Here is a 13,091-nt window from a genome sequence, read left to right as displayed (position 1 = left end):
GTGCAAAGGATTTTGCTTCTTATCACCAGGAAACACCAGAACTCAATCCCATGAAATTAGATAACTGCACTGACTCTTCGACAGTGATACCTAATCTGAAACATGGTTGGCCTTATAGAGATATTGTAATATTTATTTCTTCCAAACTTTTTGTTGCCCTCATTTTCCTTGATACATTCACATTGCCTATTGAATTTTAAAACGCAGTGTTACATCTACTATTAATACATATTTTCCTGCTGATTTGTCTTATATATCAGAATTTAGGACTCTCTTGAAGACTGCCTTCTAGAGCTGACAGTTCCCAAATTCAGAGACTATTTTAGCAAGAGATTTCAGTGTCAGGATGGATACTGACAATAAAGTGCCGACCACTGATTTCTGTGCCCATGCACATATTCAACCAATACCCAGTTATTTGGCTCATGTACTCCAAAACAAAATTACTAATATAAACAAAATTACCAATGTAAGAGGAGAAGGATTAGCATAGTAAGCCATTAAAATTGTTCTTAAACAGTTCAACTCTTGGAATCAGGAGAGGTCACTTTCTGGCTTGACTGTATATTACAGAGGTTAGAACGTGTATATGCCAAATTATAAATTCATCCAACTGAAGACTGTGATTGAATCAACATAGGACAACATAGATTTTTTTTTAAATAATTCCCATGACCTTATTAAATCAATGTGGGAATACATAAATTCTACTTCTGACCTAATGCAAAAAGGCCATCCTAAATTCCCCAAAATCTGGTTTAAGCAAGAACATAATTGTGCCAAAGCTTTACTGAATGCTGCCCCAAAAGGCCACCATGGGCTGTATTCCTTAATGTTCCCAAGGACATTACCTGCTGCTAGACCAAAGAAGAAAATCAGTAATATCAGGGCCTGCTTGTACCACAAGAAGTGAGAATAGGGCTTCATACCTTTGCCAAATACAACTCGCCTATTTAAAACAAACAAAATGTTATAGGTTAGGTTCAGATTTACATATATTTAGATGAGACTAGTTCTAATAATGAAGCACTTTTATTATGACTAACGTAAGGTTTTTTATTTCTGTGGCTTTATTCTAAGCATAATTTAAATGTGAATCCTACCTATAATTTTTGGGGGGATTGTATTAAAAATTAGTAAGTTGCATTTTTCATGAATGAAAATTCAGTAATTTAATGATGTAATCTAAGAACATGTTTTAGAGATGCTCCCTTGAATGTAAAAGATCTACTAATTAAAAACCAGTAACAGTGGGATTCAGATAAGTACTACATAGATGGTGATGTATCTCTTTAATAGTTGGAAATGCTGTGGGAAACCAAACAACATTGCAGATATAAGTGCTTAAATCAAAGTCTAAACAGTAGGAATATATATTCTCCTTCATTAATATCTATTTCGTTTATTGTTTCAGCAGCTTTCGATACCATCGACCATGGTATCCTTCTGCACCAGCTGCAGGGGGTTGGGAGTGGGAGGCACTATTCTTCAGTGGTTCTCTTCCTACCTCTCCAGTCGGTTGCAGTCGGTGTTAGTGGGGGGTCAGAGGTCGACCTCTAGGTCTCTTCCTTGTGGGGTGCCTCAGGGGTCAGTCCTCTCCTCCCTACTATTTAACATCTACATGAAACCGCTGGGTGAGATCATCCAAGGGCATGGGGTGAGGTATCATCAGTATGCCGATGATACCCAGCTGTACATCTCTACCCCATGTCCAGTCAACGAAGCAGTGGAAGTGATGTGCCGGTGTCTGGAGACTGTTGGGGTCTGGATGGGTGTCAACAGACTCAAACTCAACCCTGATAAGATGGAGTGGCTGTGGGTTTTGCCTCCTAAGGACAATTCTATCTGTCCGTCCATCACCCTGGGGGGGAATTATTGACCCCCTCAGAGAGGGTCCACAACGTGGACGTCAGTCACTCATGCCCTCATCACCTCGAGGCTCGACTACTGTAATGCTCTCTACATGGGGCTACCTTTGAAGAGTGTTTGGAAACTTCAGATCGTGCAGAATGTAGCTGCGAGAGCAATCATGGGCTTCCCTAGGTATGCCCATGTTACACCAACACTCTGCAGTCTGCATTGGTTGCCGATCAGTTTCCGGTCATAATTCAAAGTGTTGGTTATGACCTATAAAACCTTTCATGGCACCGGACCAGAGTATCTGTGAGACTGCCTTCTGCCGCATGAATCCCAGCGACCGGTTAGGTCCTACAGAGTTGGCCTTCTCTGGGTCCCGTCGACTAAACAATGTCAGCTGGCAGTACCCAGGGGAAGAGCCTTCTCTGTGGCGGCCCCAACCCTCTGGAACCAGCTCCCATCGGAGATCAGGACTGCCCCCACCCTACTTGCCTTTCGTAAACTTCTTAAAACCCACCTCTGCCGTCAGCCATGGGGGAACTGAGACATCTCCCCTTGCCTATGTAGTTTTATGTATGGAATGTTTGTGTGTATGTTTTTATATAAGGTTTTTTTTAGGTTTTTAATGTAAAATTGTTATTTTAGACTTAATATTAGATTTGCCATTGTATACTGTTTTATCACTGCTGTGAGCCGCCCCAAGTCTGCGGAGAGGGATGGCATACAAATCTAATAAATAATAATAATAATGATTATTATTATTATTATTATTATTATTATTATTATTATTATTATTATATAATAATCTAAGAGCACTTTCTGAAACTACCAGTGTAGCTCCACTTGGGGCCTTCATTCTTCCAGCAGAATCTTATAAATATTGAAACAAATAGTTTTATATCTTAGGATCTTATCGATATAAAAAAGGATCCACAAAGTATCAAGCAATACAATTAGAAATACATAATTCAATAAAAAATCGATCTCTTATCCACTGATAATGAAATTCAGTGGAAATGAATTTTCTATGGTACTAAAATAAAACGATATTTTTAAAGATAATATCTAAAAGCAATTTTTAAGAAAATTAAATATACATTATGGTTTGTGATGATGAATGATCTGCATTCTTCATTTCAAAGGATACAGGGTTTTTAGTTAGTTTGGTATTTTGGTTTGGTTTCTCCAATTTCAACTCTATTTAGCTGCTCTGTAGATGTTGAATTTGTTTATTAGTATCTGGAAATGAATATCTGATTATTGCTTTAGGTAATTGTAAACTGAGTTATGAACAATGTTATCATAGTTTCCATAGTAATTGAGGTACAGGTGAGCAAATTCATGAAGTCAAAATGATTTATTTACCTAAATGAATTAAGTCTAGCATTCTTTCAGCTGCTATTGTCACTCCATCCCACTGAATTCATCGTGTTTAAATTTATTACTATACTTCAGTTAACATGCTTTCTGAATATGTCACAAAAACCAAAGAATTAGACGCAGTATTCAAAAATATGGTAATTGCAATACACTGAAAATTAATTGCTTGTCCTTATCAAACATATATCAGAAAGTACTATGTATGTTATATGCTGTTTTAAATTTAGCAGTTTTGTAGTGGGGCAAAGGACAGAGTCTTAGAAAAAGATACACTCCTGATAGTTTAGCTCTAAACCACTGTTGGCGAACCTCTTAGATACTGAGTGCCCAAACTGCGTATGCGTGCATGCCCAAGCTGAAAGGTCTGTGCGACCGTAGACATGTGTGGACATGTACATTCACAGACATGCGTGCATGTGCAGCAGAGACCCGAAGACCAGTTAGCCGGTGGGAAGTGGGGCATCCCAACCCTGGCAGTGTGGTGTGGCAAGATGTAAGATCTTTTTCTTTAGTGAGCTTCTGGTTCATCGTTTGCAGGGAAACAGAAGCTCATGAAAGAAATGCCACGGAGATTTGACCTGGGGCAACAGCGTGCGTGCCAGCAGAGATAGGGCTCTGCGTGCCACCATTAGCACACATGCCATAGGTTTGCCATCACGGCTCTAAATCCTGCTTTTATGTTTATCAACTCAATTTATTAAGAGTTTAAAATATTGCAATCATGACTTCAAAGTAGGGCTGGGCTTGGATTAGCAGCTGTTAAAACATGGTCGAATATAATTTACTTAACTTTGTATCTTTCCAAAAATGTTGAGATTAAAATTATGAATTGGCTTAAGGTTGTATTTTTAGAAAGCTGAGTTAGAATCGTTATTTATTTCATATATATTCTGATCAAAATATGTTGCCCTTGAATTTAGTCCTTTATATATAATTTATATGTAATGACTTTATTAAAAAAATCTGTAGTAGTGCATTTTTACATGCTTGAAAATGCTTTTCAAAATATTCTCAAAGGTGTGAATTACGTTTTTCAAGCATAGTGTGTTGGTAGTAATTCAGTCGTAAGAGATTATGGTCATAGAACTGCTGCCTTCTTCACAAATGGGTAAAAAAAACACTCCATCCTCAAATGTGGAAAAGACTTCAGGCCATAAACATTATAGAATGAAAGGTATATAAAAATCCTCTGAACTTGCTAGGGAACTCAAATGGATGCTTGCAGCCCCAATAGTCTTAAATCGTACTGAAAGATGAACCCATTGGGTCAGAAGGTATTCTAAAAGAACTACTGGGAAAAAGCAAAGCATAAATATGAGTGACACTGATTTTCTGATGTGCTGGATTGGAGTAGAAAGGATGTCCAATTGCTGATGCACCCACAGGCAAAATAATGTTGCAAAGATTTATATACCATTTGATAATGGAAAGTCAGAATCATGACTGAAGGCAAATTTGATGGGTCAGAGGAGAAATATCAGGATGAAGGTTGAGATCTATTCCATTATCAAAAAAAGGCAACTGCTGAACTGATTTACACCAATTTTGCTCGACCTTCTACAATCTAGATTTCAGGAATACTGTATATGGAAAGAGAATATCAGAGAGATAAGCTAATTTCACACAAAAGCTCCTCGGATCCCATTAACATCAATTAAAAAGATAAGAGAGTACCAAAGTACCATATTTTTCGGACTATAAGACGCACTGGAGTATAAGACACACCTTAATTTTGAGAGAGGAAAACAAGGAAAAAAGGTCTCTGCCTCCTACGATTTGCCAAACAGCAAACAGCACAGATGATATACTGGTACACTATTTGCTGTGTATTTCTGTGCATGTGTGCCTGACCCATAGGAATAGCAAAGAATTGGAGAAATGTACATTATGGCAGTACATTAATGCCAGAAAGTTTTCTTAAATGTAGTCACACTAACTCCTCCCAATTATTTAACTAGATCTACTCCAAACATGACTTAAGTCAAGATTTAACTCAGCTGCCTTATCTTAATATTAATACTAATACTTAATACTAAAACAAGACATTTTAAATTATACTTTTACAGATTTTTAAAATAGATGTGACTTTCTGGAAGTCTTCTCTGCTGTTTAAAAGAAAATACAATAGCACTGGGCCTCTTCAGATCAAGAAGTTTTTTTAAAGGTTTAATAATTTGAACAATCTATCGGCATTTATAATTATTGACTTATCTCCTTGCAGCAAAAAACAGTTTCACCTTTGCCTCTCCCTGCAGCAATTTCTCTGTGCGGTTTTAGTTTCACTTTCATTTTAGCAGGTGCTTGGGGCCAACTTCAATCAATCAGCTATCTGTTGGGAGGCAGATAATTAATGGCTTGTGCTAATCAAGCTCTGCTGCTGTTTGCTGCAAGGAGGTAAATTTCTGCAGAGAAATAAATTATTCTTTGGGGGTGGCTGGTTGGGGCTCCATTCAGTATATAAGATGCACCCAAGTTTTCACCCTCTTATGGAGGGTAAAAAGGTGCTCTTATACATTTACTTTTTACTCTATTGAGAATACTAAGGGTTTTGACTGCATAGATTATAAATTGTGGACATCTCTTAAAAATGGGTATACAGACCACCTCATCTCCATATTGCAGATTTCATATGTTGATCAGGAAGCAGCAATTGGAATGGAATAGACAGCAAGGTACTAGTTCAAACATAGAAACATAGAAACAGAAATCTGACAGCAGAAAAAGACCTCATGGTCCATCTAATCTGCCCTTATACTATTTTCTGTATTTTATCTTAGGATGGATCTATGTTTATCCCAGGCATATTTAAATTCAGTTACTGTAGATTTCCCAAACAAGTCTGCTGGAAGTTTGTTCCAAGCATCTACGACTCTTTCAGTAAAATAATATTTTCTCATGTTGCTTTTGATCTTTCCCCCAACTAACTTCAGATTGTGTCCCCTTGTTCTTGTGTTCACTTTCCTATTAAAAACACTTCCCTCCTGGACCATATTTAACCCTTTAACATATTTAAATGTTTCGATCATGTCCCCCCTTTTCCTTCTGTCCTCCAGACTATACAGATTGAGTTCATTAAGTCTTTCCTGATACGTTTTATGCTTAAGACCTTCCACCATTCTTGTAGCCCGTCTTTGGACCCATTCAATTTTGTCAATATCTTTTTGTAGGTGAGGTCTCCAGAACTGAACACAGTATTCCAAATGTGGTCTCACCAGCACTCTATATAGCGGGATCATAATCTCCCTCTTCCTGCTTGTTATACCTCTAGCTATGCAGCCAAGCATCCTACTTACTTTCCCTACCGCCTGACTGCACTGTTCACCCATTTTGAGACTGTCAGAAATCACTATCACTAAATCCTTTTGTTCTGAAGTTTTTGCTAACACAGAGAATAAGTTACTGAAAATTGCCTTTTGGTAGATATAAATGAGGAAGAGTAGGGACAACCAGTTGAAGAGGAAAAATGAGTGCAGAAGCTGCTTTGATACTCAACATTAAAGAAAATGTAAACTGTGACCCAATGCAAATAAATGAATGAATATTGGAAATATTAACAAACTATCCTCCTGAGCTTAAACAGATCTCTGTTTCTTGGGAGGAAGAAAAAGTCGAACATCTGAGAGAGAGATGGGCGATTTCTAAGTACTGTATAATAAAACTGAATAATATGTTGAAATGTAAACTGCCAAACAAAGTTAATACAGTGTTGTCAAGGATATGGTCTTTCCAGTTGTAATTTGGGAATCTGGACCATCAGAAAGGCTACAAAAAAATAATAAACTATAGTCCTGGAGAAGATTGTTGAGAGTCCCATGGATAGAAAAGAGAAAGGACCATTCAATGCCTTAAATAAAAACAACCTGCCCGTAGAAGGTGTTACTAATGAAGTTAAAAGTTGGATGCGGGAGCAATGTCCTGATATTTGGAAAAATGGAAAGCAATAGAAAAAAGAGACCGGTAGAAGAAGACAAGATAGAAGGCCCTCTGGTTCAACTCTCAGCTCAAGAGCATGAATTTACAAATAGTCAAAAAAGTACCTGCTGCCAGATAAACCTGGCAAATTGTTGTCCGATGAGTCATAAACAGCTAGAAATGACTGAACATTTGCCCTTTAGCTCCCTCCAATCACATGCCTGACTAAATGTTAATTTTTTAGCATTCTTCTTTGAGGTTGTGAATCATAAAGATTCAAAGATAGGCTTTAGGACATAATCAAGGATGGGCAAGTTTTCTATGAATTAAGACCATGTTTGTAAACTTTTTTTCCAGTCTCTGAGAATTGCAAACAATCTAAGCAACTGGAGATATCAGGTCAGACTTTTCCTTGGTTATTTTTTTTAAAAGAGTGTTGTTGTTTTTTAAAGGCCTCAAAGTAATACAAGTTGCTTCTAATTTTAAAACTGAAAATCGTAAAACCTGTCTTCTGGATTTTGTTTTGAGTGACCTTTGGCTAAAAAAAAAATTTAGAAGCTGCGGGCCTGTGGAAGATAGTCTGTTAATTTCAAATATAGAAGATACGGTTTGGTCGTTTCCTTCCCCTTCCTACCTAGCAATTAATGTTTGCAACAGCCTGTTGCAAAGCCTTACGTAAAGAGTGAAGTTTATATACGTTGTGCTTTTGGGTCATACAAATGCTTTGATTTGGAGCTTAGAGACCAGATAGATCTCTTAAAATTCATTTATTCTTTTCTGCTGTGAGCTGGGCGTGTGTTGCAAACTAACCTTTGTAGAACGTTCTGAAAATAACTGACACTTGTGTGATTCAATGGGTTTTGAGCTCGGCTGCATTTGGTGACGCTGCCGGCAGTGGGAGCAATTAGATCAGGGAACCAACTTCACTTCTTGCGGACTCAAAGAGTGGTAAAATTTAAATCCTTAGCCTGAAATCTGCTCTTCCTTTTCCTCGCCTTCTTCTTCATCTTCTTCATTGATTTCACTGGACAAAAACAATATCAACTGTAGCTTTTATTTCTTGTATTTAAAAGACACCCTATGTCAGTTCAGTACAGACTATATTCATTCATTAGCATTTAAGAATAAATTGAAAACCTAAATAAGCACAGATTCCACTGCTTTTGATTTTTTCCCCCTTTTAAGATAAAAGAAATTAGTACATCAGGTATTATTAAATTCTAAACGCTGCCTACATTTTTATAATTCAGCAAATATTCTTAGTTGATAAATTGGGGTATAACTAAACCATCTCACATGTTTTTCTTTTTGTTTTCTTGGTCCTGGGCAAGGAAAATGTTTACGGTAAACGTTTTTCAAGAAGTTTAATTACCTTTGTTCAGATAAAACGGGGTTGATTAAATGGCACTACAATCTAATTCCAAGTTTGTCTTTAAAACATGCAGCATGTTGTAAGTTAGCTGCTTCCAATTCAAGACCATCCATCAAATATTAATGTGTTCTAATGGAAAAATCTTCTCTGGAGGCAACTCTTTTTTGCTTTTAACAAGATTTTTGTCAGAATGTTTTCTCAAGCTTTTATTTCAAACTTGAACACAAGTCATAAGTGGGAAGTCTTTTAAAGCTAACTCATAAGAACAAAAATGTACAAATGGCAGAAAGATAGTCACTAATCAGAAAAGGTGTTTTTATAGAGTTGCTGTAGAACTATTGCCTTTTTTTAAAAAAATGATGATTTTTTTAATGCCTTGCATCCCCCCCCCCCCAGTCAAATGTATGCTTAGTATAATAAAGCTAAAAGAAATAAACTACATGTAGTTTTTCATAGGGACTTGAAATAACATTATTTCAAACATGACCCTGTATGTATGTGTTTATCTGTGGCTATATTTGTATTGTTTCCAGTACAAATGAAGGCAGAACTCTTTTTACTCTTCCATTCTTAACATTTCGAGAAAGGCAAAGGAAATTGGCATTGAGAGTAATCATAAATTTACTGTAAAATGTTAAAATCAGCCACCATTTCTGAGATATTTATCAGGCAGATTTTCCTACCAGATTTCTTATGGTGCTCAAACTGCATTTCTTTAATGAGCATTCTTGAGCCCTTTACTTTTTTTGTAATATTAGTATAGAAGGAAGTTGAAATGATAGGATACTAGGATGGTACAGAGTTACGTAGCCAGTATATTAAAATATAATGCTATAAATCTTTCTTCCCTTTCTGAATGAAATCTTGTGTAGTTTTTATTTTTTATTTATTTATTTATTGGATTTGTATGCCACCCCTCTCCGCAGACTCGGGGCGGCTAACAACAATAATAAAAACAGCATGTAAATCCAATACTACAACAACTAAAAAACCCTTATTTTAAAACCAATCATACCTACAAGCAAACATACCATGCATCAATTGTAGAGGCCTAGGGGGAAAGAGTATCTCAGTTCCCCCATGCCGGACGGCAGAGGTGGGTTTTAAGGAGCTTACGAAAGGCAAGGAGGGTGGGGGCAATTCTAATCTCCGGGGGGAGTTGGTTCCAGAGGGCCGGGGCCGCCACAGAGAAGGCTGTTCCCCTGGGCCCTGCCAAACGACATTGTTTAGTTGACGGGACCCGGAGAAGGCCCACTCTGTGGGACGTAACTGGTTGCTGGGATTCGTGCAGCAGAAGGCGGTCACTGAGTTTTACTCAATACTACATAGTTTGACACATTTAGAGTTTTCGGCATAAGTTATCTTTTTCGCCTAAAATGTAAAAAGCAGAAAGCTCTTCTTACTAAAAACCAAAGACATTTGAATTTTCCAAATTGCCATCCTTTTTATTTCAGAGTGAATCTCACTGATTTTAGTGGAACGTAGCTTTTGAGGGTTGTGTTCTTTACCTTTTCACAATATAAATTAACCTTTTTCAGGGTGGTTAAGGCCATGATGTATATGTCTCCCTTTCAGATTTGGCTGAGTAGTGTTGTGGAAAAAACAGAACTCTAAAACATTAAACAAGTCAGGGGATCTTTTTCATTACAACCTTTTAACGTGATTAAGCCAAGGCATGATGGGTCATTTGGGGTTTATGTTTCACTCAACCTCTTGGGATGATTCTAACAAATGCACAGTATCTGATTTTGGAGAAAATTGTGCATTTTAAATAAAGCCTTAAAATCTTCCCCATTGTATTGCTCAGTTATTATGTTATGGCAATGATTTATTAAAATACCTAGGCAGCAAACAAAGATGCTGTGTATAAATTGTTTTGTTTGTTTATGCAGAAAAAATGGACCAGAATTTTTAGTATATGCACTGAAAATGCCGAACTTGAGAAAAATATTTTCCATATGAGTATCTCATTAACTGCTTAGGCTTGCTTTCTTTGAAGGCATGGTTTTTGTTTTTAAGTCTTGCAGTGTAGGACTAGAGTTGCCGTCTTTTCTTGAAAGAAGTCCCACAAAGTACTTTTCCTCCTTTTCTTTCTTTTGGAAAAATTTATTCCTGCATTTTTAAATATTTCATCTAATATAGAGAATGAGAGAGAGAGCTGTTTTGTTATTTAATTTATAAATATTGGTTTCCTATATCTACTTCAACAGATTTTCCCAAAATCTATTGGTATATACTGATCTCCTGTCAGCCCTGCCACTGAATTCTTGAATTTCATTATTTTCTATTTGAAGTTGGCCCTCTTCCCTAATACTCCTGCCACTGCAATTTTAAAAGTTACAGTATATAGGGGGAGCATGTGAGAAATTTAACATTATAGTTTCATTTCAGCTAGGCATTATTGTTGTGAACATTTAAGTAAATAAAAATGTAAAATGTATTTCTACGATAAAATTTATCTTCCTGGGAGAAGCCTTATCCAGTTAATAAAACAAGCTTATGTTAAATTGCTACATTATGATAGTTTTGGGCATTAAATCAGTGAGCCAAGACTAAGCAATAGAAGATAGAAGATATTGTTAGGATATTTTTCTTGAGTCAGGAGATAAAACTGAGGTTTTATACATACAAAAACATTTATTATTTTTAAGGCACACAAAGTCAGAATACTATTGTTGAGGAACCTATTGACCATACTCAATAAGAAAGTGCTCTAGATCAGTAATGCCTAACTTTGTATTGTATATTGTTATTGTGAGCTGCTCCGAGTCTTTGGAGAAGGGCAGCATACAAATCTAAATAATAATAATAATAATAATAATAATAATTATTATTATTATTATTATTATTATTATTATTATTATTATTATTATTTCTCTAGCTGCTTCTCCTCAATTCTGCTCGCAATTCCAGGGGACAGCAGATTTAAGGAGAAGCAGCTAGAGAAATTAATGAAATACGAAGATCTAAAAATCGAGCTGCAACGACTTTGGCATAAGCCAGTGAAAGTGGTCCCAGTGGTACTTGGCACGCTGGGCACAGTGCCAAAGGATCTCAGTGGACATTTGAAAACCATCGGAATTGACAAAATCTCCATCTGTCAATTGCAAAAGGCCACTTTACTGGGATCGGCAAACATTATTCGCCGCTATATCACGCAGTGCTAGGTGCTTGGGAAGTGCCCGACTGGTGATGAAATACGAAATCCAGCATAGTGATCTCATTTGCTGTGTTGTATTGACATAATAATAATAATAATAATAATAATAATAATAATAATATAATAATAAGTACATCGCGCCAGACCTGGCTCACATGCCATAGATTCGACATCACCGCTCTAAATGGTTATGATTCACTTTCCAATAGGTTGGAATTGCTAATCACATATTTCCAACCAGTAATCAGCCTAAAGACATTTTTTGTGTTCTCTTATGTATGATTATCATTCTCATCAGGCTAACTAGATCAGAGTAATTCTTTAACCTCTTCTACCAACTATTTAACCTCTCTCTTAGTCCATTTATCACTGTGGATTCATTGCTCTCAGTGGGCAAATAGGACTTTAAATTTTAAATACACAGGAAGAAAATACTTCTTTCCCTAGAAGCCATAGCCCCATCACATAGAAACAGAGAAACAGTTTGATGTACATCAATGACCTTTGCGATTACATCACAAGCAACTGTGTCCTCTTCGGCGACGATGTAAAACTCTTCAACACCACCGATAACACAACTACTCTCCAAAAAGACCTCGACGCTGTTTCTGAGTGGTCTAACACATGGCAACTCCAAATCTCAACTAGCAAATGCTCTGTCCTACACATTGGGAAGAAGAATCTGAACTCCAAATGTGAACTGAATAATCAAATTATCACAGATAATCCCCACTCGGTTAAAGACCTTGGTATACTAATAACAAAAGATTTAAGTGCCAAAGCCCACTGCAACAATATAGTCAAGAAGGCTTCAAGAGTTGTAAACCTAATCCTATGTAGCTTCTGCTCTGGCAATCTCACACTACTTACCAGAGCTTACAAAACTTTTGCCAGACCCATCCTGGAATACAGCTCATCTGTTTGGAACCCATATCGCATCTCAGACATTAACACCCTTGAAAATGTCCAAAGATACTTCACCAGAAGAGCCCTTCACTCCTCCACTCAAAATAGAATACCCTACGAGACTAGACTTTCAATCCTGGGCCTAGAAAGTTTAGAACTAAGACGCCTTAAACAAGATCTAAGTATTGCCCACAAGATCATATGCTGCAACATCCTGCCTGTCGGCGACTACTTCAGCTTCAACCACAACAACACAAGAGCACACAACAGATTTAAACTTAATATTAACCGCTCCAAACTTGACTGTAAAAAATATGACTTCAGTAACCGAGTTGTCGAAGCGTGGAACTCATTACCGGACTCCAAAGTGTCATCCCCAAACCCCCAACATTTTACCCTTAGATTATCCAGATTCCTAAGAGGTCAGTAAGGGTCGAGTACAAGTGCACTAGAGTACCTTCCGTCCCCTTCCGTCCTATTGCTCTCCTATATCTCCTATACCTT

The 13,091-nt window shown here is 37.0% G+C and overlaps 1 protein-coding gene across 6 annotated transcripts in view; it reads left to right on the top strand.

Annotated features, from left to right (window-relative positions):
- RPAP2 (RNA polymerase II associated protein 2) overlaps positions 1 to 13,091 on the top strand; it is a 50,085-nt gene that overhangs the window by 30,449 nt on the left and 6,545 nt on the right. The window contains exon 12 of one of the 6 annotated variants that reach the window (XM_070746550.1): positions 7,507 to 7,548. The exons of the other annotated variants lie outside the window; for them this stretch is intronic. Coding sequence (XP_070602651.1) covers positions 7,507 to 7,513 — 7 coding nt within the window. The 3' untranslated portion in view covers positions 7,514 to 7,548. The remainder of the gene's footprint in view (positions 1 to 7,506; positions 7,549 to 13,091) is intronic. 6 annotated transcript variants of the gene reach the window in all.

This window comes from Erythrolamprus reginae, chromosome 3 (assembly GCF_031021105.1).
Source record: "Erythrolamprus reginae isolate rEryReg1 chromosome 3, rEryReg1.hap1, whole genome shotgun sequence".
Classification (NCBI taxonomy): Eukaryota; Metazoa; Chordata; class Lepidosauria; order Squamata; family Dipsadidae; genus Erythrolamprus; species Erythrolamprus reginae.
Note: the sequence above shows the minus strand (reverse complement) of the source record. Positions and strands in the feature narration are given on the sequence as shown.